This window comes from Gymnoscopelus braueri (assembly GCF_963280865.1).
Source record: "Gymnoscopelus braueri genome assembly, chromosome: 6".
NCBI classification, from domain to species: domain Eukaryota; kingdom Metazoa; phylum Chordata; class Actinopteri; order Myctophiformes; family Myctophidae; genus Gymnoscopelus; species Gymnoscopelus braueri.
The window spans coordinates 16,592,115-16,619,985 of NC_137607.1; the positions used below are offsets into that span (position 1 = coordinate 16,592,115).

The following is a 27,871-nucleotide window of genomic DNA, read 5'->3' on the forward strand; positions in this document are numbered from 1 at the left end:
TTCTCAATAATGACCAGCTGATTATCCCTGGCATATTGTCCACTGCATGAGGCTGAACCTTTAACCTGTCTTACAACATGCTTGTGTGCACACCCACACAATGGTTGGCCACGAGATTATTTCCATTTTAATCACAATGCGTCACATAGTGACCCATTGTGAGCAGAGCAATCAGCAATCCAGTCCACATATCTGTGGACATTGGCGTAGACACCAGGTTTCTGACCACTACATTGACTCTCCCCCCAGCTCACCAAGCCTGCGATGTAGTAAACTCCATTCTCTTTGCACATCAGGGGTCCGCCTGAATCACCCTGTAAGGACAAAGATTTTTTCAACTATTTCAAATCCGCCATCTTTCTATATTCGGTCCGAATATGCAAATAAGAAACCGGAAATTAATGAATGCTATTGGTTGGGACCAGAGTGGGCTTGGGGAATGAATGCTATTGGTTGTGTAGCTTGTCAATCAAATCATCACAATATAGCCACACCTACAGCATACCCTACTTCATCATCAATTTTAAAATAAATGGGACCATAATTTACCAAAACACACATCATGGTGATTGAAAGAAGACTTTAAACTAGCGACTGGAAGCATATAGTATTTATGACAATGTTCATTATGGTAATAAAATCAAGTGTAAAGTTCGGCAAAAACCCATACGCTTGAATGGTGCCTAATTTCTTCTGACACCAGCAAGGGGTAAAACAGCGAGACTACAGGCCATTCATATGGCCCCTTGGTCTGAGTATGTAGCCATAAGACACAACTCTCTCTCTCTCTCTCTATCGCTATCTCTCTCGCTCGTACGCACGGACAACCCCAGGTGGGACGGGGTGGGAAAACACACGTCTCTACTTCTCTCACCCTGACTACAGGAGCCATACGGAGTCCCCTGCTGTACTCTCTCTACACCTATGACTCACGCTCCCTCAATGGCACGCACGCACGCACACACACACACACACACACACACACACACACACACACACACACACACACACACACACACACACACACACACACACACACACACACACACACACACACACACACACACACACACACTCACTCACTCTTACCCTACAGGCGTCAACTCTTCTTAACTCGTCTCCTGCACAGATCATGGTTTTATCCAGTCGGTCTCCATGGATCTCCATACATTGCTCATCAGACATCACGGAAACGTGGCCATGTGACATGTTTTTTGGCCGGTCCGCTGAGGGCCAAGAACATAGAGAGGCTTCCATTGGTAAAGGAACAGATTACCATCATTTATTTTTGATTACAGTTGTTCTTATTGCACGCGTTTCTACATTTGTCCTCGGTGTCCCCAAATAAATGTCCTTTTGTTCATACTGTGGAAGATCCCAACTGATTTTAGTGACCCTGTGGCCTTTTCTCTAGTGCCACTATTAGGCCAGACCCTCCAGTTGCACAAAGACAACTCAAAATGCATGATTTTGGTGACTCCATGAACTTTCCTCTGTAATGTTTAACACTGCTGGAAGCCAGTTGACTTCACATAGCTACCTGGCTGCTATATTATTAGATAGATAGGCAATTATAAGTTATATAGTCTATAGTAGCTTTTATTTAAAGCAGGGGTTTTCAACCGGTGGTCCGCGGACCACTGGTGGTCCGTGGAGGTATTGCAGGTGGTCCCTGGCCATGCATTCAGAATTGTTTTTTTTTTTTTTTTTGCTTTTGCTTTTAATAAGTTTCAGGAGTTCTCACTATATGGTTTGTGTGATATGAAATGTGAGCTTTCCATAATCACAGTAATCCTTAATCATATTCCATCATATTCAAGGGCTTTTGCTGAGAAAAGAGACAGACTCCAGTCACTTTCAAATTAGAGCACTGCAGAGGGCAGGTGTGTGTGTCTGTGTCCAGCTGACACTCGTTGACACTTGTTAATGTTATAGGCATAAAAGCAATTATGCTTCTGCACTGTCAAATAGGCCATCTAATCTAAGATTAGTGGGACTCACCATTGAGTCACAGGACTCACTTCATTGAAAACAAACAAAATCACTGTTTTTTAGATATTATGTTGATATTATAGCTATTTTATTTGATTAGATATGTGATGTTCCTGACAATTAGTTGACTTTTGGTGAAAAAGCCTGCATATATCGGTATCGGTTGATATCGGTATCGGAAATTAGGAGTTGGACAATATCGGAATATCGGATATCGGGGAAAAAGTGGGGTGGGTCTATGATGGACCCACCACGCACAAAAATGGTGGTCCCCAGGTTGCTCTTAGTCAGGATGGTGGTCCCTGGGTCAAAATCAGTTGAAAACCCCTGATTTAAAGCTATACTAGGTAACTTTTTGTGAGTTTTTTTGTGAGTGGCAAATGTTTCACAACACCCACTCCCTGAATTTCACCCCCGAAAGCCTTTTATAAACATATTTTCTATTGAAACGGTGGTGGGGCCCTACGGAAATGCACCGGTTTCCTGTTTGGCCAGGAACTAGCGCGCTATTAACAAAAAGGAATCTCACGCTGTTTTTATGGTATTATAGGATTTGATGATGGAAAAACAACATCAAAAGAAAGCACAGCTCACGGTAACTAAAGCTCCACTGGCTAAGAGAAACAATCCGTAGATAGTATAAAACAATTAAAAGAACGCTTCCGCCTTCCGGTGAAAACAAATGAAATTATGGGTAATGCAGGACTCAGCAATAGACCTGCAGTGACGGTAGTGACCAGCAGAGGCTGCTAAAAATCGTCTTTTTGGACCTGCCTCGTACTGCTTTAAGGTGTGATTAGTGGTAGTGAGTAGTTAGATTATACATACCATCTTTAGTGCTGCCCCATCCAGAGATCACACACTCTTTTCCATTGGGGAAGCGCTTGTTTGGCAGACAGGCAGTCTTAACAAAGTCGGTTTGCTTGGCACAGAATGGGCTGTCCGTGACTTTCAGCTGGAGTAATGCTGAGACACAGTGAATGGAATAGTATTTAACATTAGCATCTCTGACTTAAATAGATTTACATAATGGACATTTTTTAATGATGTACAAATGGATATAAATGGACTTGATGAATATGGAATGGTTGGAAAGCCAGCGTTAGCAGACAAGCTAAGTTATCCGCTAAGCTTATGCTAGGCCTCATTGGTTGGTGAGGCCTCAGCAACAACAACGAAGTAGTAGTACAGTAACTAGCAATCAGCGAAAGAATCGCTACAAATGGAAAATATAGAATAATTTGCTGCGATGGTGTGCATTTAGACATGTACAATCAGCAGAATAGTCACTGCTGCCACTTTCCGGTACACAACAAAGATAAAGTGCTCCAAGGAGCATTTGAGCCAGCCCAGTGGGAATGTGCGTGCAAAATTTCACAGAACTTTGGAGGCCAATCTTAGCCAATCAGGATGGAATATGAAAAATCTGACAGACCCGTTTGGTTTGATTTGCGTGATGTTTGGATAAAATCTGTAAAATTTGACCCGTAGGGTGTAGCCAAATCTTGCTGAACAACTTTCTCAACCTCTCAATCCAAGGGGGCTATGCATCTATCCTCAAGGTCAGCGACAAAATCACCGCCTTCATGAAGAAAACTGAGCTATGGAGAAGAAGAATACAAGGCGGAGTAAGACTGACTGAGTTTCTCCACAAAAACAACCTGTCTGTGGATATAGTGAGAGAGGTAACCACCTCTCACCTCTGAGGGAGCACCTCAGCGCTAATACTTCACTGATGTGGACAACGCTACCTGGGACTGGGTGGGGGATCCGTTTGCTTCAGCAGCAACAAGTGGCCTCACTGCTAAGGCAGTAGAGGAGCTATTGGATTTATCCTGTGATAGGACATTTAAGTGCCTCATGCTTTATGCCAAGGATTTACAGACCAGTTTTAAAGTTGAAACATCTACTAAAACTTAGCTTTAGACTGGTAATTTTAGGAATATACCAGTCATGCCTACTGTTCATTTTCTTAAACCAGTCTTGTTATTTTCATTAAGATGAGTTACTTGAAGTGTGCGGACTGTTTAAAAGTACATAAATGGTATTAGCATGATTTAAATTGTAATGGTAGGCCTATATGTTTATGACTGTGAAATGGGTCTGAATTATTGCAATAGGGAAGGAATAGTGGAATACACAATAATCACAAAACCGGGGATCAGAACCCAGTGCATGCACGCTCCTTCTACATCATTATGTACATGATACATAATGCCGACATGGCATGCAGCGACGCACATGACGCACCATAATTCACTCAATATTTCAAGCGGGGTCTTATATTGCCTGGTCTATGCCTCTTGTAGCTAAGTTATTGAGTAGACTACTTCTTCATCTTAAATGTAAATGGCTCATCTATGATTAGTTTACCAACTATGATTAATAGCCTATATTGGTGATTGGTGATCGGCTTGGATCATTTTGATGCCCCCTCTGTAACGTGGTGCCCTGACCAGATTTTATTAGTGGTGATTTTAGTATTGTAGTATCTATCTACGCACAGTGTGTGGTGTGCGTGTTAACTCTCATTAAGGCAATAATATGGCACATTCATGTTCAAAATATATCCACTGCACCATCACTACTCTAATCTAAGATCAAAGATCAAATGTAACATTTGAACCATAACCCTATCCAGGATCCAACACCTGGTGAAAATACTAATATGTCAGATACCCTGATTAAGTTCAGTGCAGTTTGATTTTTGTCATAATATTATTTCACAGTTTATTTTCTTTTAGGGATACCAAAAGCCTTATTAGTCCTATAAAAGACTAATAATGTGTGCACACATTAACTTTTTCCATAAAACCTGTCTTTATCACATTCCATGTGGTTCTGGACATTGTACAGCACCTCCAAGAACAAAGTTTGTTAATGACATTATAAAAGGAGACCTTGAGTAACCTCAAACCTGCTCTGTCCGGTCTGAACTACATGATACAGAATCTACATTGGGTTACCTAACTGCCTAAGCCTATTTGTTGCTTCATAGTCATGTCAATAAAATCAGAATGGTAACTGGCTTGACAGTTAAGCATGCTGTGTCAGTGAGTGACATAAATGAATGGCCTGACCAATGTCATTATGAGTAGTGTTGTCTATCGATTTTCTGTAATCCTCATGAATGAAGTGTCTCTCCACGGAGATGACCTGGTCTGGCTCTTCATGTCTCATAACGTCCACTCCCCCCAAGACCACCTGCATGTCCCTGGAACTGTTACTGGAGAAACAACCAGTCAGTCATTTATCCCAGAGAGACGTACATTATGTAACTTGACTTTAGAACATAGACTTGCAAAATTAGTTTTAAGCCAAAACGTGAATCTGCCACCATGAGACTGATTTGAAAAATGTAGGGTTGTGTTTCTTCCTTGGCCTAGTGGGAATGTGCGTTCAAAGTTTCACGGCAATCGGATCGGTTCATGATTTGAGGCATTTTGTTAAAACTTTGGAAGCCAAAATCAGGATGGAATATGAAAGATCTGACAGATTGATCACATGACTATAGAGATAATGTGTACCGATTTGCGTGTTGCTTGGACAAAGTCTGTAGGAGTAATATAAAACATGTGTTCAATGTGTTTTGCTAAGCCCTCCTGGTAGAGCTATAATAGGCCGATGTGAAACATTTGGGGCAGAGGTTCTGCTCTGGCCTCCAGGGAGTGTGCATGCATGTGCCGGAGATTAGCAGTTCACGGACGGACGGACGGACGGACGGACAGACGGACAGAAGTACACACACATGGACGGATGGACAGGGGCGAAGACATAGTCTTGGCCACGCCTTCGGCCTTGCGCACGGGAAAAAAAACAGTTTTGAGCGACATAAATACTATAACTAGCCTAAGTCCCATTGTTTCCTGTTCTATGATAGTGGGGCTGGGGTGGCTAATAACAGGGGTAATAAATCACCAGTTTCAATCTTTTATAAATGAAATAAATATGTAATTTGCTGTCAACACTTTTAACACTAACAATACTTAAAACTATCAAGACCCCTTAGATTGCATATTAACATAAAGTAGCGTTTAATGCAGCTTACATGCAGTGAGCAGCAGTGAGAACCGAACAGGATGCAATGAGGACGCCTCCACATTTATGTGTGAATGGCTCAGGTGAGCCAGTGGGTCTGCTCTGCAAGGACACCTGCCATGGATGTTCTCCAGGAAGAGACGGGCTGCCTTCGCTGATCCTGGTTGTGAAGCCGGGCTGTTCCGTGCGCCTGCCGCACTGGGCTGCATGGGTGAAATGGAGACATAGCATGAGAGCCAGGGAGAGAATTGTGTGTGTGTGCGCCACTGGTCTGAAGACACGAGAGATCTCACATTTGGATAATAACGTAGTGGGGATGCAGGGATAGGGAAGATGCAGGGATCGTCTAAAACGGGAAAATATAGTGACTTGCAAAATGTTGGAAAATTTCCATTTACCCAAAGTATACATTGCAAACGAGAGAAAAACTATATTCCAACAAACATCCAACATATTTCCGGCTTGAGGTTATTTGTGCGCAAAGAAGCAGACCCTCAAACGCAGGAAAGTGAGATTCTAGGCCACTGATTGTGACAGCGGGGTGCATTACTTTAATACAGGAGGTGGGAGTGGATTTACGCACCAGATTTATATTGACTTACTGTAGGTGAACGACAATTATGTTCATTTTGTACACTTAGAACCTCAAACACATTGTCGTTCCAGGTTATGGGATATGTGTCTGCAACAGGTAGTGTTGTGGACAGCTTGCGCCCGATTGGCTAGTCTTACTCTATAGCAGGGGTCTGCAAATAGATTTTGCCTGATTCTTTTCTACGGCATTAGATGGTGGACCAGAACCTAAGAAAGGCAAAGGAAACTAGATTTTCAGGACTTCAAATCCAGTCCTATATTGCTCTGATCAGAGCAATGGTCAATAATCCTGGCGATTACGGGACTATTGGCAACCCTAATATTACTCGACAATCTGCCCGTGGTAAATGTCCTAGTACCTCAACGTTTTCGCTAACATCTGGCGCTAGCTTCAGGCTAAAGTTGGTAAAAAGTTGGTAAGTAAATTAATTGGATTGTTATGAGTAAAACATGCAAGCTTGTTTGGCTGGACAGGGGAGGCAAGTGAAAAAGTGAAACGCAGAGAACGGTTGCTGTACCTAAAAGGTACGTGTTCGTAGTACGGTAGTAGTGGTTCAATCAACACTGTCTCACTCCCCAAAAGGTATATTGTGACTTAGTGACTTAGTGAAAATATTGTACTTTTACTCCACTACAATTATATGACAATTGTAGATTTTGATTATTATTACAAAACACACTAACCACTTCAGCCATATATATTTCGGCCATTTGAAAATAGAAGATCTACAGACCTAAATGTATATTTCCTGACTGTCTTCATTTTAGTTAATGAAAAAAGACGAGACGAAATATTTTATATTGTTATTATATTATACACACACACACACACACACACACACACACACACACACACACACACACACACACACACACACACACAAAGTTGAATGGACAGTTATGCTGCACTCACAGCAGCTTCAAAAGTTACAAAACTACAAAGTTTAGTCGTGGCTGAAGTGTTTGCAACATGCTCCAATGTAATCAAGCTTACGTCCGACAACACCTTAATGGGATATTTCACTTTCAAAAAAACTTTTGGTCATTTTATCGTCTACTCAGGCCTTTGTGAGCCCCCAGACCGTTTTTAAGTTGCTCGATTCAGTATTTAGATATTTGATATTCATTTTATCAGACACGCCCCCTTCCTATACAAACCCATTGTAACTTCAAACTCCATTTTAACCATGTTAGATTCATCAAAAACACCCGTCCTTGGTTCTGGTGACTCACCCTGCCCTCCTAATACTTTTTTCATTTTTTTTTTTTTTTTTTTTTTGGAAAATTAAAAAAATTAAATACAATAAAAAAATATAATAAAATAAATGAAAAAATGAATCGGAAAAACACGGCCCCCTCACGCAGTAGGAGGGCAGGGTGAGTCACCAGAACCAATGACGGGTGTTTTTGATGAATCTAACATGGTTAAAATTGAGTTTGAAGTTAGGCGTGTCTGATAAAATGAATATCAAATATCTAAATACTGAATCGAGCAACTTAAAAACTGTCTTGGGGGCTCACAAAGGCCTGAGTAGACGATAAAATGACCAAACGTTTTTTTGAAAGTGAAATATCCCTTTAAGAGAATAATCTCTTTCACCTCTCTTCTAGCAAGACGTCTCATACTCCTTAAATGGAAACAAGTTTTCCCACCTATGGTTGGATAAAGGATGTACTATTTCTCAAGCTTGAAAAGATTTTCGCACAATGGTTCTTTGAGAACTTATAACCAAACATGGATGCCTTTTGTGGACTACGTAAGGACCTTGACAGTGGTTCCGGAGGAAAGCAATATTTGAATTGGGGAATGGTAAATACACGCACACACAGGTGATCCCCCCTCCTTCCTTTTTCCTTTAAATTATTGTCTCCGCCGTAGGTGGAGAATATGTTTTCGCTTCGTCCCGCCGTGTGTGAGCAAACATTGTTAGCCAAGCTAACATTGGTCAAGCTCCACGTGACACGTGTCAATATGTTGACACCAATGCCTTTGATTGGCTAGAGGGACGCATGACGAAATAAAATTCTATAAATAGGTGTGTCACTTCAAAAAGCTTCTACTTTTTGAAGTGAGGTAAGACAGGATCAATCAGTCTTGATTGGAACAGTACCTTACAGTCCAAATCACCCGTCCGTGCGTGTGTGTGTCCCTCTGAGAACACCTAACATTGGTCAAGCAAAGGCGCAGAAGGCCAAAGCTAAGAAAGCATACTCATCTACAACAGGGACATCAGGCAGTCTCCTCCACAGTTGCCCCTGTCAGCCTCACAGCTGAAGAGCTGGAGGAGGAACAGCAGAAGGTTCAAGAAGAAGAAGAATCGTATCCAGAAGGCTTTCCGTCGTATGTCGCTCGTTCCTCTGGGCAGAGACAGAATCTACAAACAATACTGGTTTTTCCCTTCCACCTGTGCTCTGTTTGTGGAGGATGATTACTTTGGGCTGACGGAGGACATGCTGGAACCCCACCCTGCATCTCTACAGGATGAACAGATGGAGGATGAAGGACAGCAGGACACACAGATGGACACCATACATAGCCCCACCTGTATCCCTGTCAGTTGCCTGCCAGTCATACGCCCCAACCAATGGGCCTTCTACAGCTCGGTGGAGGAGGTGGAGCAGCTGATGGAGGCATTGAACCCGCGAGGTCACAGAGAGAGCAGCCTCAAGGAGACGCTACACCAGGAGAAAGACAGAATCACACAGATACTGAACAACACTGCTGCTGTCAAATATAATTATAAAACCAAGGCCCCAGAATCCCTTGCTACAGCTGAGAGTTTCGTGGAGAGCCGACTCAGAGATATGCTGTTGGACATTGAGGAAAGAATCTACGAAGGAAATCTGGAAACGCTGAAGATAACGGAGAGAGAGACATGGAGATCAGCATTGGAGAGAGGACAATATGAACTGCTGGCTGCTGATGGCAGAAAGAACGGAGAGATGAATGGTGGAGAGGAGATGGAGGTGGATGACTCTCAGCCAGTGAACAGTACCGTCCACTGCCTTGCTCATGCCCTGTTTCAGATAGAACAGGAAATCGAACGCAGGTTCCTCCAAGTTCCTCTGGGCGGCGAGGAGTCCAAGAAAGACAAGAAGAACGGTAAAAACAGGAAGAAAAAATGACGACCCGTCCAGTGACAGTGACAATGGCAGTGCCAGTGGTAAGATGGTTTTGGAACGTTGGAGAGAATCTCTGCAGTCCTGCTCCAGTCTTTCCCAAGTGTTTGTCCATCTGTCCACTTTGGAAAAGAGCATCATTTGGGCAAAGTCTCTCCTCAACGCTCGCTGTAAACTGTGCAGACGGAAAGGAGACGCAGAGACTATGTTACTGTGTGACGGATGTGACCGAGGACATCATTTGCAGTGTTTGAGACCCAGACTGAAGTCTGTCCCGGAAGGAGACTGGTTCTGTCCAAGCTGTCGTCCCAAGCAGCGCTCTGTCCGTCCCGTGTCTGTTTTCGCTTCGTCCCGCCGTGTGTGAGCATGGGCCCTAGCCAAGCTAACACTGGTCAAGCTCCACGTGACACGTGTCAATATGTTGACACCAATGCCTTTGATTGGCTAGAGGGACGCATGACGAAATACAATTCTATAAATAGGTGTGTCACTTCAAAAAGCCGTTTACGTTTCTTGAAGTGAGGTAAGACAGGATCAATCAGTCTTGATTGGAACGGTACCTTCCAGTCCAAATCACCCGTCCGTGCGTGTGTGTGTCCCTCTGAGAACACCTAACATTGGTCAAGCAAAGGCGCAGAAGGCCAAAGCTAAGAAAGCATACTCATCTACAACAGGGACATCAGGCAGTCTCCTCCACAGTTGCCCCTGTCAGCCTCACAGCTTTTGATTGGCTAGAGGGACAGCAGAAGGTTCAAGAGCTGCAGAATCGTATCCAGAAGGCTTCCCGTCGTACGTCGCTCGTTCCTCTGGGCAGAGACAGAATCTACAAACAATACTGGCTTTTCCCTTCCACCTGTGCTCTGTTTGTGGAGGATGATTACTTTGGGCTGACGGAGGACATGCTGGAACTCCACCCTGCATCTCTACAGGATGAACAGATGGAGGATGAAGGACAGCAGGACACACAGATGGACACCATACATAGCCCCACCTGTATCCCTGCCAGTTGCCTGCCAGTCATACGTCTTACTTATTGTATCTCATTACTTGTTATGATAATATAATTGCTATAATATAGTAACATGTTCTATTTTACATAAATAGATTCCTAAAGAACTATGGTTAATAATAATAATAATAATAATAAACTTTATTTGTATAGCACCTTTCATGACATGAAATGCAGCTCAAAGTGCTTTACAGAGCAAGAATACAATTACAGTTAGAACCAATTCAACAATAAAGCAAACAAAAATAAAATAAAATAAAATAAAAGCAGTAAAATGCAGTAAAATGCAGTGGCCCTCGCCACTACACAACTACAACACAAATGGATATAACTTAAATGTAGTGACCACTGTCCTCTACAACACAGCTAAAGAAATATCCACACTTCACACAATTGCCAATATTACATGTGTACCTTGTGTACCTTAGTAATATATCTTCACACAATTGTCAATATTACACCTTAGTAATATATTTTCACTTAGTAATATTACACCTTAGTAATATATTTTCACTTATTAATATTACACCTTAGTAATATATTTTCACCATGTTTACCACGTGTGGACTAGCCCAGGGGATCTGCTAACTTATCACATCCAAACCACACACCGTACACCCCTGAGAATGATATCGGGGTTATACAAGATATATAGACTAAACATAGACAAAAGGATCTGCCCTGGAGGGTCCACCACGTGTCGACGTGCCCCAGAGGATAATTCACTAAATCCTCCGGATGGAGTTATCAGACTCTTGTCTTTTAACTACCGTGACTCTCTCTTCCACTCACACAAAACAAAAGCAAAGGCATAAAACAACATTAAAATAGGGAATACAGTGAGGAATTAAAAATCAACCAAAGAATCTGCTAAAAGCAAGAGTGAAGTAATAGGTCTTGAGCTGTGCTTTAAAGCTATCGACTTATTAATATTACACCTTAGTAATATATTTTCACCATGTTTACCACGTGTGGACTAGCCCAGGGGATCTGCTAACTTATCACATCCAAACCACACACCGTACACCCCTGAGAATGATATCGGGGTTATACAAGATATATAGACTAAACATAGACAAAAGGATCTGCCCTGGAGGGTCCACCACGTGTCGACGTGCCCCAGAGGATAATTCACTAAATCCTCCGGATGGAGTTATCAGACTCTTGTCTTTTAACTACCGTGACTCTCTCTTCCACTCACACACAACAAAAGCAAAGGCATAAAACAACATTAAAATAGGGAATACAGTGAGGAATTAAAAATCAACCAAAGAATCAGCTAAAAGCAAGAGTGAAGTAATAGGTCTTGAGCTGTGCTTTAAAGCTATCGACAGAGGCTGCCTGTCTTAAGTGTAATGGGAGTTTATTCCACACTGTCGGTCCGTAAAAGCAGAATGCTGCTTCACCGTATTTTTTATATGTCATTGTAGGCACCTCGAGCAGGTCAGCACTTGAAGACCTGAGGGCCCGGTTTGGAACATATCTCTCTAGGCAGTCGGAGAGGTAGGAAGGTGCCAGACCATTTAGAGCTTTATAAACTATTAAAAGAATTTTAAAATCAATCCTAAAAACAACCGGGAGCCAGTGTAGTGAAGCTAGAACTGGAGTGATATGTTCTCTCATCCTGGTTTTAGTTAAAATTCTGGCTGCCTTATTTTGAACAAGTTGTAATCGGTTAGAGATAAAGTAGGTGATTTCATTTGATTAAAATAGCACGGGTCCGCTGGCGGAGACTTGTGCTCCGAGGAGCACATTTTCTAGTTATTATTATTATTATATGTATATGTTTTTCTTCTTCATATTTCACTTCTAGTATTTGATTACCTCTAAGGGACAAAAAAAAGGAAAATCAAAGAAAAGAGGGGAAGAAGGAGGAAAAAACTATTTTCCTAGTTTCCCATCTTCCATCATCATTACCATTGTTACATTATTATTGTTATTGTTGCTTTCTTGTTTTTGTTTTTTTCTTTCTTTTTCTGCTTACTTGTATATGTTTAAAAAAAAAAGGGAAGCGGGGAAGGAGAAAGAAAGGAAAAGTTGTTTACACTTTTTGTTTTTTGTTTTATTTTTTCTTGCAGTATTGTCTCTGCATCTGGGAAGGGTGGGTGGGTGGGTGGGAGGGAGAGAGTGTGGACAGGAGGGAATGAGGGGTAGGCTACCTATGCATTACATATGCTTACATGTAAGTTTACGAATGAAGTCCTCACATGGGAGAAAAAAAACAGTAAAAAAAAAACAATAAACACACACATATATATATATATATATATATATATATATATATATATATATATATATATATATATATATATATATATAATAAAAATAAAAACGTAAGTCCGACAAGCAACAATATAATATAATATATAATAATACAATATAACAATATAAACCTAATAAGGCTTATTGGACTAAAGAACAAACTGGCTGATGTGATGGAAACATCCCCCCCAGGAATTGTGTTAACTGTGGAGAGAGAATGTGAGTGGAAATGGTGGAACAACACTGTCAATGGTCAATGTATGTTGCAATGTCAGCTGCGCCTGCGTTAGCCAAATCGAACCCATTAACTAATGTACTGCAGTAGTAATAATAGTTAGTTAGCCTAGCATGTAGCAACACACATGAACGTGTGTGTGTGTTTTGTAGTGCTTGTGCTTGCACCTACTGGACTGGCGGTTCTAACCAGGTGTTTAGTAACGTTAGGCTGTACTGGGATCAGTTGGTTGAACGTTCTATAACCAGGTGTTGTCTTGTTGGTGCATAGGCTGTTCTGGATCAGTGTGGTATTGGTTCTATACCAGGGGTCTTCAAGGTTTTATAGGGCCAAGGACCCCTTAGCTGAGAGAGATGAAGCAGGGACCCCCCCACTACATATTGTATAAAATTGTGTTGCAGATTTAACTTTTTCATAGATTTCATAGATAGACTTGTTTGACAGCACTATCATCAGTGATGTGTAAATTCATGTTGTTTGTTTGTTTGTTTACACATTATATTTTTCTCTTCATATGTTAGAACATAATATTAATGTGATTTTGAGTTGATTTTAAGAAATGTACCACTTAAAGCTGTGTTCAGTGTTGTAGTGCTACTTTTAGAAGCGGGGGAGCATACATGCATGCGCAGTCACGCGCACGTGCATTTTCGTGCACGTGCGCGAAATGCGCGGACACGCACACACTATAAAAACATGCAGATGTAATGCGGAAACATTGTGACAGAGCACCTTGACCAATATGAAAACATTACATTTCATATGTTATAACATCAATACATATGAATGACAAAAGGTGTAGATGTGAGCCTACAGTATATGCATGGCAATAAGTGCATGGCAAAGGGTGTATTTTTGCCTAGCAAAAGCCTTTGTGTTGGATGTGAATAGTTTGTAGTACTTTAACACAGAAGAGGCGGGGTACAGCCTTAAGTACCCCGTGGGCATTCTCATCAGCCTACGACAAACAGAATGATGAAGAAGGAGGCCAAGCCGCAGGTGGATTACATCCAGGAGATGATGGCCATCGGCTCGATGTACTGCGGGGAGGTCAGAAGCGGAACAGAGAGGAGCAGGAGGTGCGCGTCAGGGTTGCTACATGGAACATCGGTAGCATGTCGCGTCGGTCAGGGGAGGTGGTCGATGCTCTGCACAGGAGAAGGGTGGATGTCTGCTGTGTTCAGGAGTCGAGATGGAAGGGTGGAAGCGCAAGGATGTTGGGCGTGATTGGTAGAAGGTACAAGTTCTTCTGGCAAGGCTGCAATGAAGGGACAGGTGGTGTTGGTGTTCTTATCGCTGAAAAGTGGATAGACCAAGTGCTAAGTGTCAGTAGGGTAAATGAGCGGATCCTCTTTGTGAAGATGATTCTTGGGAAGCGCCTGACAAATGTCATATCACTCTATGCCCCTCAAGTTGGCAGATGTGTGGATGAGAAGGATTTGTTCTGGGACAAGGCCATTATGGTGTTGTCGGGGATCCCTCAGGATGAGGCTATAATCCTTGGAGGTGACCTGAATGGACATGTGGGAAGGGAGTCAGGTGGCTTTGATGGAGTCCATGGTGGTCAGGGATATGGCCTGAGGAACATGGAGGGAGATTCTGGAGTTTGGAGATGCACTGGAGCTGGTGGTGTGCAACACACTTTTCAAGAAGGACGAAGCCAAACTAGTAACATACAGTTCGGGCGGATGTAAGAGCACAATAGATTACATCATGGTCAGAAAGGAGGACCGCGTCCTGGTCAGGAATGTCAACGCAATTGCTGGAGAAGAGTGCGTGTCTCAGCACCGCCCAGTCATCGGAGATCTAACTCTGCGAGCCAAGAAAGTGGCAGCAAAAAAAGCATCTGCCCAAGTTGAAGGTGTGGAAGCTACAGAAAGCAGAGAGTCGAACAGAGTTTAGGGAGAAGATTGAGCAAAGAGCTGAGGAAGTGGAGGAAGCGATGAAATCAGGAGACGCGGATGGAAAGTGGCAGGCAATGAAGAAAGCCCTGCTCAAAGTAACAGAGGATGTATGTGGGTGGACAAGGGGTGAGGCAAGACAAAGAGAGACATGGTGGTGGAATGATAGCGTTGAAAGTGCAGTGAACGAGAAGAGGCGGTGCCATAAAGTATGGAAGAAATCTAGGGATGAGGCAGATAGAGTACGGTATGTAGAGGCAAAGAGGGTGTCACAGACAGCAGTATGGCAGGCCCAAGAAGCCAAGAGGAAAGAATTTGCAAGTGAGCTGGAGAGTGAGAGAGGGCAAAAGAGCTTCTTCAAGATAGCAAAGCAGATGGTGAAGGAGAGGCGTGATGTGACCGGTGCAAGCTGTGTGAGGGATGAAGATGGTAACATCGTGACAGACAACAGAGGAGTGAAGGAAGTATGGCGAAGGTACATGGAAAGGCTGCTGAATGTGGAGAATGACTGGGATGGAGAGGTGGGATGTGATGAGGTGGAGGGTGAATGCTGCCCGATCATGCCAATAGAAGTGGTGAAGGCCCTGAAAGCCATGAAGGAGGGAAAGGCGGCTGGGCCATCTGGAGTGGTGGCGGAGATGCTGAAGGCGGCAGGGGATGTCGGTGTGCACTGGATGACTGACCTGTGCAACAGTGTCGTGACTGAGGGGCACATTCCAGAAGACTGGACAAAAAGCATCCTGGTGCCACTATTCAAGGGGAAGGGTGATCCACTCGCATGCGGGTCATACAGGGCAATTAAGCTGCTGGAGCATGGAATGAAAGTGCTAGAGAGGGTGTTGGAAAAGAGGGTGAGGACACAGGTAGATGTGGATGAGATGCAGTTTGGCTTCATGCCCGGTAAAGGTACAACAGATGCAATCTTTGTCACCCGACAGATGCAAGAGAAACATAAGGAGAAGAGGAAGAGGCTGTACTATGCTTTTGTTGACCTGGAAAAAGCATTCGATAGGGTGCCAAGAGAGGTGGTGAGGTGGGCCCTGAGGAAGTCTGGAGTGGAGGAGGGACTGGTCAGGGTGGTCATGGCTCTTTACAGTGGAGCATGTACAGTAGTTAGAACGGGAATGGGAGACAGTGATGGGTTCGAAGTAAGGGTGGGTGTGCATCAGGGATCAGTACTCAGTCCATTACTGTTCGCTATTGTGATGGATGTGGTATCGAGGGAAGTGAGGGGTGGACTACCATGGGAGCTGCTCTATGCGGATGACCTGATACTGATGGCTCACTCAAGGGAAGACCTAGCAAAGAGGCTAGCAGCCTGGAGGACATGCTTGGAAGTGAAAGGGATGAAGGTGAATGCGGAGAAGTCAAAGGTCATGGTTGGTGGTGCTGGCCTGGGAGTGATACCGCAGTCAGGAGCATGGCCATGTGGAGTCTGTGGGAAGGGAGTACAAGCTAACTCTCTCCAGTGCAAGGGCTGCCAAAAATGGGTCCACAGGAGATGCAGTGGAGTAAAAGGTAGCCTGCAAGTGGCCAGCGAAACATTCCAGTGCAAGCGATGCAGGGGAGAAGTCGCACAGGTAGATGCAGCCGAGCAAGAGGGGCTTGTAGTAGACGGGGAGACGTATGAGGTGGTGGACAGTTTCTGCTACCTGGGAGACATGCTTAACGCTGATGGGGGGGTGGACCTAGCGGTGACCACAAGGGTGAGAAGTGGATGGAAGAAGTTCAGGGAACTCATGCCCTTCCTAACATCCAAGGCCCCATCCCTGAAGATGAAAGGGCAAGTGTACTCAGCCTGCGTCAGAAGTGGCATGACATATGGAAGTGAGACATGGGCCATGAGGGTGGAGCATGAAGAGAAGCTGAACAGAGCAGAGATGAGGATGATCGGATGGATGTGCGGTGTATCACTGAGGGAGAGAAAGACCAGTGCAGAGCTGAGACAGAAGATGGGAGTGGAGGCCATAGTGGATGTGGTGAGGAGAGGCAGACTGCGATGGTACGGACACGTTGTAAGGAAGGAGGAGAATGATTGGGTGAAGAAAGTAATGTCGATCAACTTGGAGGGGACAAGACCCAGTGGCCGGCCTAAGAAGACCTGGCAGATGACCGTGTTAGCTGACATGAAAGCACTCGGCATCAATCACGAGATGGCCATGGACCGTTCCCGGTGGAAGAAAGCCATAGCGAGAACCCAGTCCAACCCAGCGGAGCCTGGAAAGCGGACTTTAAACAGATGATGATGATGATGATGATACTAGTTACAACTACTACTTATAATTTATCTGACGCTTGCTCCAGTCTAATTGCCCACTTTACAATCATCAGCAGTACTCTAGATGAACGTTGGATTGTTATTCTAGTTATTGATAAGGTTACAATACAGCAGGATATTATTGCATGTCTTCCATACACAGCCATATGAACACTCAATGGCCGTGTTTCCCAAAGAGATGCTGCGTAGGGACTTACGTGCGGTCCTTACGAAGGGTCTACGTGGCGTTTCCCAAACACTGCATGTAAGAGCCTCTCTCCACACAGGCTGCGCAGTACCTTAGCAGGCACGTAAGAGCCGGGTTGTCCTAAAGCAATTTCAGGTCGTGCGTAGCCTACGCCAGCTGCGTAAACCTACGCTCTATTATTATGTTATGATCATTGTTATAAAGCATTATGAATTTGAAAAATGAGTTATTATAATTATACACAGTGTTATAAGAATATTATAATACATTACAAGTATGTTTATAATGCATAGATAGGTATGGTATGCATAGATAGCAAGTGTTACCGTGTTGGGTAACACTTGCTATGCATCCCATGTCTGGGTAAATAAATGCTGATTAGGCTTTTCAATTGCAAAAGCAGTGGCAGAACTGTGGTGTATGTGCAGTTTCTATCGTGAACACTAATTGTAGCGTCAGAAAGTCCTATACTTTTTAGCCACTACATGGATGCCTGTGGCCAGGTATTAAGTTCAGACGTGCGCTCTGTAAGAAACTGAATTCCAAACCGTAAAGTTGAGTTTAACAAAGGGGGTGATTTATTCTCTGTCACTGTCAGCATAGCATACAAAGAATAAATATAACTTAAATGCAAGGGAATACGCCAAACAGTCCTCTCAAACATGGCTCTCTAGAGCACAGTATAAAACTGTGTGCCTCTGCCACAAGCAACCCCTGCGCTTGATTACTGAACCTGTTAAATACCATGACAACCCTTGGCCTTGGCCTTGACCGCGCCCCGCAGACGCAGTGACGTCATCAAAAATGTGAAACAACAGAAATCGTATATATGGCTCTAACACTAATTAAGTGGGCCATAACAAGGGTTATCACGTTAATAAAGGTAGGAGGCTATGCCTATTGTTCACATTAGTATCAAAGTAGAATAACTGAATAGAGGGAGGAGACCATATCTACAACAGAATGGCCTGCATACTACAGCATTGAAGTGGACATCTTGCCCCCACCCTCTCCTCCTCCAGCATTATAGGCTCGACAGCACTGCTACTGGCCTATACACCAAATACGCATTTGTCCCAACTATATTCCCTCATATAATATGAGTGAATAGTTGATCAACAATATAGGCATGTGACTGACTGGCCTATTAGTCCGGCAGCCCCTGAGGTGGGGTTGGGAAATGTGGTCTACTGCATATATTTATTTATTTGATTGGTCCAAAATATTGTCTATTCATGAAACCACCTGCTGACCAGCTGTCAGCATTGGTCAACAACATGTTTATAGGTGGGAATATGTGACCATTCCTCCAAAAATAGACTAACCCATAAATGTTGTTTTTCTATTTACTTGTATTATTGAAATGTAATCTATAGGCCTAGTATGAAAATAAACGTTGTTGCTAAGAGTTGAGTGTTGAACAAACACACAATGTCATAAATGAGTGTCCTAGTCTCACTCTGCAGCCGCACTGAGGCGCCTGGACATTACCTGATGTTTGCTTTCTAAGCTCGATCTAGCCTTTGATTGCCTTTCAATAAAACCATATATGATAGACATATGTATCACCTACATGTTACTGATTATAGGGAATGTTATATTATTGTAATCCGTTGTTTATTTCCTGAGCAATGGAATTATGTTGTGCGAAAACTCTTTCTGAGCCGCTTGCACACCGACGTAACTAACGCTCGGGCCAAAACACAGTCGCCCCAGGGCAAATCCGGCGGCATTCACCTGGTATTCCTAAACGTAACCTCAGTAATGATGGCGAAACTAAACCTAACCTTATTCCTAAACGTTACCTCACGGTGCCAAAACCTAACCTTATTGCTAAACTTAACCTCAGTGAAACTATATTTCTAACCTTATCCTCAGTAAAACAAATACAAGAATACAAGAACCGCTTGTCTGCGAAATAAATGGGGGTGACGTGTTTTGGGGCGAGTCTTCCGTTTACCGTTTTCCACGACATGTGTGGCCAGAAGACTGAACATAATGGCGCTGGAGGTCCAACCTGGGTCCTACGACAAACTTTCGGGCCCGAAAAGGATACATTTAAAACAAATATATATATATATATATTTTTGTACCATTGCTGTCATGGCTGTACTGTACATCTGTTGTAGAGCTACATAATTATGGCAGAAGTTATCATCACTATAATGGGTCCATATTGAGATTAGTTATTTAAAACATGGGCTCTAGGGGGTGCTCAGGGGGTCGGCGACCCCTTAGTTCTGACACTATGGGGGCTGGGGGCTCGCGCGTGCTCCACATGCACGCGCGAGCACACATCGTCAGCCGCCCGCGAGCCGTCAATCATTAACACAACAACGCACCGTCAGGGGAGAGCCGTCTTTAACACCTTAAACAATGGCCTCAACCTGGCTGCTTTGCATAACATTAGGCTACTCGAGAAAAGCCATGGAGTGTGAAAGGGTTAATCGCTTAGCAGAGGACACAAGAGCTCTGGTCCATAGCGTTAGAAGGAGTTCTCCTTAACGTTATGGTACTTTCAATTCTTTCCCCTCGCACCGCGGTAGCGCAGCCTCTCGTCTGTAGTAAAATAAAAAAATACACTTTTGGTACTCACCAAAACAAAGACGGTTTAATGGAGTTGAAAGCCTATTCTACTAAGTGGGAACACTCTGAGCCCCCACCTCACGTCTAAAATACACTTTTTGGCCAGAAAAGAAAATATTTCACCGGAAGGAAGAATCTGGTCAATAGGAAAATTCCATTGACCAGATCTGTAGAGGGCACTGTGGAGTAACCAAAAACAGGTTTTAATTCCGGTGAAATATTTTCTTTTCTGGCCAAAAGGTGTATTTTAGACGTGAGGTGGGGGCTCACAGTGTTCCCATTTAGTAGAGTAGGCATTCAACTCCATAAAACCGTCTTTGTTTTGGTGAGTAGCAAAAAAAAAAGTTTTTTTTTATTATTTTTACTTGTTTTAAAAAACACTGTTTTGAAAGCAATGTAAGTCTTTAAAAAAAAGTAATTCAAGTAAAGACAAGTTGACTGATTATTTTAAGTACTTATGTGTGGGTGAATCTATGTAAAGGGCTTTTATATAAAACTAAAAGGAAAATAAAATAATTAATTAATTGAAACAAAAATAAAAACAACAAATTAACAATGCAACAAAATAATAAGATATAAATACATTAATAATCACATGTTGAATACAGTATTTCAACTAGCACTGAAAAGAGTGGCTATCTGCACATGCCTGCGCACGCACGTGCCCACGCGCGTGCGCGCAAACGTGCCCGCGCACGTGACGTCATAAAATAGAGCCCCCATTGTTCAAAAATCCACAGCTCACCACTGAAAACATGTATTTATTGTGTAGAATTATTTATTTACTATTGTGCAGTAATAAAATACAATATGTCTCAAAACATTAGCATGCCATTATTTTCCATAGGCCTACAGGTGAATTATTGCAAATTAAATAAATATTAGTGCAAGAAATGAAAACAAATATTGAATAGCCTAACGCAGTGCTTCGCAAACTTTTTCATGCCAGGGACCCCCAAATTGTATTGTATTTGGCTACGGACCCCCATCTCAAAATATTTTGTTCCAGGGACCCCCAGAAGCAAAGATTTGAGTGAACGATTTGCACAAATGTTCAAGATTTTTAAAAAATAGCAGATCTACAAGCATGTAGATCCTCCCAAAGACCCCTAAGGGTCCCCGGACCATACTTTGAGAACCAATGGCCTAACGTCTCCAGTTGAGTTTCAGTTTCATTTCAGATCGCACGAGCACGCACGCACGCACGCACGCACGCACGCACGCACGCACGCACGCACGCACGCACGCACGCACGCACGCACGCACGCACGCACGCACACGCACACACACACACACACACACACACACACAGCTCAGCTGGTGTTAATTATCTAGCGTTGCCCAGGCGCAGATCACGCGCTCACACACACACACACACACACACACACACACACCCACACCACACCACACCACACCACACCACACCACACCACACACACACACACACACACACACACACACACACACACACACACACACACACACACACACACATCTGGTGTTAATTATCTAGCGTTGCCCAGGCGCTGGTGAAGCTTCAAATGTTATACTCTCGGACATGGGGATTCTAGTTTGGTTATTTGACGATGCCAACAGCAAGGTTATTCCTTCCTTACTACTTGAGTTGAGATGTGCTGTCGTGTGTGTGAGGGGGGGGGGCTCAACCCCGAATGTCAACGGGGCTCTGAGAGAAGCAGCCGCAGGAGCTCTGCCTCTGTCACTGTCTCTAGCTGAAATGGCCTTTCTCTGTCTCTCCGCTGCGCTCTCTGACGTTGAATTGTGGGTGCTCACTCCCTCTTTATCTTTATAGGTGGGTGGGGCTAAGGTCGCATTCTTTGAATTCTTTTGAAACTCTCTGTAGGAGTGGGCACACCCACTCAAAAATCACACAAACGGTGGCCCTCCTATTGTAAATCTAAGGACCCACCTAGGGGTCCTGGGCCCATGTAACCTTTTTTTAATGAATAAAACGTAATTTTGTCCAATCTTTATGGTAGAGTATGTTAATCCAATATAACTTATAATTGGGGTGGTTGTATTTTGTCTCCCTGTTCTTCTATTGAGACATTTAGATCGTGTCAAAGGTCATGTCTCACCTAGACACAGGATTAGACACAAATTTTGACCTGATGGTCAAGATTACATTTCTCCCCTGAGCAAGCAGGCAGCCTCTATTAGCTCAATGGTAAAACATTCAGCACTAGAGCCATCCTAATAGTCAGTAGATGTTGTATGCCATAAACCCTACCTGGTCCTTCACATCTCTGAATCCCAGTTATATGCACCCATATGAAAAGGAGACAGCTTGGCTTTATCACATGCATTTCTGCACATTAAAACTCTATGAGAACAGTGGACTTTACACAAATCTGTTCTATTCCCTTCTGCTAGAGCGTACCCGTGTGGTTCAACCGGAGCTCAGTTAGCTCAGACGCTTGCGTCTTTCCTGCATAAAACCGCCTAGCTCGGAAGTGTTTAAAAAAGTGTTTATTTTCTTCTTCTATGGTTATATTTTGGAAAGGTAGCTTTACAAGCTAACAACACGTCGCAATGCGACGTGTTGTGAGCTTAGCAGATCTGCTATTTTCAAAAAGTCTTGAAATAAAATGTGGAATATTTGAATTATTTTGGAAACATTCTAACAACTCAAATCTCGTACGGGGGCTCCCTGGCACAGAACATTTTCCGATGGGGGTTATAGGGACAAATACATTAATTTGGGGGTCCTTGACATGAAAATATTCGAGAACCACTGGTTTAAATAATAATTAAAAAAGGCAAGCCCAAATAAACACCTACACTTTAGAAACAAGCCCAAAAAGAAACGTCGCTTATAATAAGCAGACATGGCAACACTGCTCTCTTCCCACACTGGTGCACGGCAAGTCTCCAAAATACCAAACACATGATGCAGGGAAAATCACGCCACCTCGCCTGCAGAAATGGCCAATTCACCCATCCACTGTACTCCTCACACAGAGGTTGTATTTGCGATATCTTGTTTAGGACCAGAGTGAAAATGTTGGCCCAAGGGTGGTGCTAACTAGAGGAAAGGCCACGGGATCACCAAAAGCAGTAGATTTATCAGCAAGTCCATGGCGACTCAGCCAGTAGTTTTAAAGAGATATCATGTTTGAGACCAAAGTGTTGGACAGAGTTTTGTCAGTGCTCTTACGCAATGGTCTATGAAAAAAAAGTCATGGGCCGGTTTCCAGATATTCATGACACACAACAGAAGCAGCATGTTTACAAAAGCTTAACAATCATTGCATCATTTGCTTTAACAAGCCTAATGTTGAATGCTGTTTGAAATAGCCAATACTCACCTATACAATTAAATTTATTTGGCTCCCATTCACCATCTTTGCATTTAATGTTGTCCTTCCCTTCCAGTTTTTTTTCCAGGCGGCATTTATATATTACCTCCGTTTCAGACAAGTATTCTTTCTGATATTCAGACATGACAATTGCGTCTTTAACTTTGGGTGGTGGTCCGCAACTTTTTTCAAAGGCTGCAAGAGATGAAAATACATTTAAGATCACACTTATGCAACAGCATCATTTAAAATATTATTAGAAATCAGAAATTTGAATGTGGATGTCTTACGTTTACAGATTGTTGTGGTGTCGTTCAAGTCCCATTCTCCATTCTTGCAAGTTATTTCACGTATGTCTGGTGAGTGGTATCCCTCGTCACAAGCAAATGGAATGCGTTGGTCATCAGTTTGAGCTCTCATTTCAGCATGAAGAATCTGAGGAATTTCGCCACATTTATTCTTATCTAGAAAGATAAGATATATATAAGATTAAGTTGTCATATCATGGTGAAAAAAGGTCAACAAATATAATCAAAATAGTTTGAAAGTATTTTGTATTGGAACCAAGTTTGAAACCTGTTTCTGTAGGGAAATACTCTGTCCTTTAATTATGGTCCCCATCAGTGGTGTAAAGTACAATTCTGAGGTACTTTTTACTTTACTGGAGTATTTCCAATTGTCTATACTTTTACTTTTACTTCTACTCCACTACACCTCAGAGGCAAATATTGTACTTTTAATCCACTACAATTATCTGAAAACTTTAGTTACTAGTTACTTTGCAGAAATAAATATATTATTACATTATAAATCATACATTAACCACTTTAGCCCTATTTTATACCTAGGATATTTGTAAATAGCCGATCTACAAGCACACAACACGTCGCATCACAACGCGTTGTGAGCTTGGAGATCTGCTATTTTCAAACTGTTTAGTACGTTTGGTACTTTAAGTACGTTTTGATACCAATACTTTTGTACTTTTTTTCCGGACTTTCACTTGTAACAGAGTACTTCTACATTGCAGTATTGATACTTTTACTTTAAGTAAAACATTTGAGTTCTTTTTCCACCACTGGTCCCCATTAGCCACACCAGAAAGATGAACAGAAAGTGCTATGTGTGATAACCTGTATGACTCAATAGTTGATGAACATTTGGACAGAAATATGGAATGAAAACTAACAAATTGAAATGGAAGATTATAGAAAATGAAGTAAACTTAACTAATAATGATTAATACACCATAAAAATAGAATTATGTAAATCTGTCAGACTGGGCCAGGCTGTGTCAGTCATCTATGATGTCAGTTGTCTATATCAGGTCTATGACAAAAATTGGACAAGGTTTCAGCCCCAGTTACTCCATTATACAATTAAAGTAAAATATTTCAAAAAGTATAAAGGTTTTGTGGAAGTACTTCTCCTACTGGCAGCGAAAAAATACAATGTTTGGTGCAGTTGCGCCAGTGGTTTGCCGTGGTGGAAAAGTACTCAATTTTTTTTACTTAAGTAAAAGTATCAATACTGCAGTGTAGAAATTCTCTGTTTCAAGTAAAAGTAAGGTATTTTACTAAACGTAAAAAAGTATTGGTATCAAAATGTACTTAAAGTACCAAAAGTAAAAGTATTGTGCAGAATGTCCCATTCAAGTTAAAAATCTATAAACATGTTTTGAAAATAGCAGATCTACAAGCTCACAGTGTGTCGCGTGAGCTTGTAGATTGGTTATTTTCAAATGGCAGAAATATATATAGGGCTGAAGTGGTTAATGTATGTTTTGTGATAAAAATCTAAATCTACAAAGTAACTAGTTACTAAAGTTTTCAAATAGTTGTAGTGGAATAAAAGTACAATATTTGCCTCTGAGATGTAGTGGAGTAGAAGTAAAAGTATTGAAAATGGGAGATACTCCAGTAAAGTAAAAATTCCTCTAAAGTGTACTTAAGTACAGTACCTAGGTAAATGTACTTAGTTACTTTACACCACTGGTGGTTTGCAATATTAGCACTGTAAACACAGCCCCCCCCCTCACTCACACACACACACACACACACACACACACACACACACACACACACACACACACACACACACACACACACACACACACACACACACACACACACACCCTCTTGAAGACAGAGATCAGCTTTCGTTGATTGCATTTATATCCTGTTTATTTAAATGAACTACAAATATGAAAGATCCCTTACCAATACATCTTGGAGTTTCACTCCACACCCCGTCATTGCATGTCGTGTTTCCCCACCAGCCTTTGTAGAAACGCTTATGGCTCTCATTGCAGGTGTAGAACATTTTTGGCTGATTTGCATCAGGGAATCCAAATCCATGTTCAACTTTAGGGTACTTACAAGTTGTGATAGCTAGAGGAATTCAAGGTGAGAAAAATAAATAGCAGAAGCACAGCAAAAATGGAATAATGAAAAAAATAATTCACAAAAAAAACATTCTCAAACATATCTGAGCTTGCAGCAATTTTCGCCGTGCAACACCACTGTACGATGACAGCTTAAGTTGTTAATGGCTGTAAAAGATAAGCATTGCACACAGCAATAGGCTCTATGCACAGCAGCCATATTATCACTTCCTTCACAGGTGTTACCAAGGATACTAATGAAGGCTCTGTTCCATTTCATGTAGCACAGTGGTTCTCAGACTTTTTAATTTCCATGACCACCATAACTCTGAGAGTGTACAAATGGAACCAAATGGACCCTTACGGGTCCATTTGGTTCCATTTGTACACTCTCAGAGTTACACACAGGCCGTAAGAGGCCATTTGGGACCCCCTCAAGGAACCATGAGGGTCCCTGAACCCCCATTTTAGACCCACTGGTGTAGCAGAGCAAAGTGTTTCCAGTGAGCCAACATGCACATCATCAGCACCCTGACTCTGCTTGACCAGAATGGAACAGAGCCTTCATTAGTATCATTGGCAACACCTGTGAATTTCTTCACAATATGGCTGCTGTGCATATAGAGCCCTATCAGGAGGATTGTTGATTCATGTCTGTCAGGTTCATTGAACCTCAAGTATCTTTGTTTGTTTCCAGGCCCCTGCCTTTGGCCTTGGATGGAAATTGATGACAAATACGCTATAGGAGATGTAATGGATGAACACATACTAATGAGCTCTTACCTTGACAGACTGGCACGACACCATCCCACCCGTGTACCATGCAGCGGCGACTACTGAGCCTGCTGACCATTTGGTAACTGAAGTGAACACAAAGACATTCATAATTTCATTATTGGTGAAAATGTTCAAGCATTTAAAAAATCACACCCAGTGTGAAGTGGGCGGTGTCTTGCTAGCTAATCACAATACTGAATGAACTGTGTTCTTAGAAATCTTAAGTTTAGCTGAAATTCTTTTGTAACCTTGGCCAGATCTGTGCTTTGTCACAATTCTGTCTTTAACCTTTTCTGATATATCCTTTGATCTGAAAGGGCCAGTTCTAGGAAGACTTTCTATTTTCTTCTCAATATCGGGTTTCCCTTTTCTCATTTCAGCCATAGTGATCTTTGAGTTCTTTTTTACTGTTCTCACGAAATGGACAGCATCTAAGTTAAATATACTAGTGTCACATCAAAGTGGTTTTAGATACATTTCATCATATGTCTCACTAGCCAATCACAGCATGTGGAATTGGAGCACTATGTCACTGTTGTTATTTAACAGTGGTCATCACGGTGATGGAAGCTCACTTAAAAGAATAATGTGTTTTTTTTAATACCCTTTCCACCCACAATGTGCGATTCACTTAAAAAAAAACATAAATGTGTTTTTTTTAAGTGCATAGTCCTATTTATAGGGCTATGCACATGTGTCATGTTTCCCTAGCCAATCACAGTCCTGAATAGACTGTGATTGGCCAATCACGGTGCAGGGTTAGGGGGGTACACTGGTGGCCAATCACAGCGCAGGATTTGGTGTGCAAATATCCAAACCTCACATATAGGGGCGGTTTCACCGCCCAAAAATCACACCCAGTGTGAAGTGGGCGGTGTGGTCATCACAGTGGTCATCACAGTGATGGAAGCTCACTTTAAAAAAACTGTTTTTTTTAAAGTGCATAGTCCTATTTATAGGTTATTAATTTCATCATGTGTCTCGCTAGCCAATCACAGTGCTGAATAGAGTCAGCCAATAGAGTCAGCCAATCACAGTACAGCTAGGGGTGTACTAATGCTAGGGGTGTACTAATTATGAGCCAATCACAGTACAGCGAAGGGTGTACTAATGAGGTGTCCCAACCCCACTTATAGGGGCGGCTACACCGCCCAACAAAAATAGCAGATCTACAAGCTCACGACACATTGCA

The 27,871-nt window shown here is 42.5% G+C and overlaps 1 protein-coding gene across 1 annotated transcript; it reads right to left on the reverse strand.

Annotated features, from left to right (window-relative positions):
* LOC308086835 (chymotrypsinogen A-like) lies at positions 1-26,787 on the reverse strand (the record flags this gene model as incomplete). The annotated part of the gene is made up of 8 exons (XM_080430481.1): positions 1-314; positions 1,090-1,226; positions 2,821-2,958; positions 5,073-5,218; positions 6,041-6,233; positions 23,529-23,714; positions 23,810-23,954; positions 26,686-26,787. The coding sequence occupies 8 exons, from the start codon at positions 26,785-26,787 to the stop codon at positions 132-134; spliced, it is 1,230 nt and encodes a 409-aa protein (XP_080286607.1). The 3' UTR covers positions 1-131.
* Positions 26,788-27,871: the final 1,084 nt, after the last annotated feature.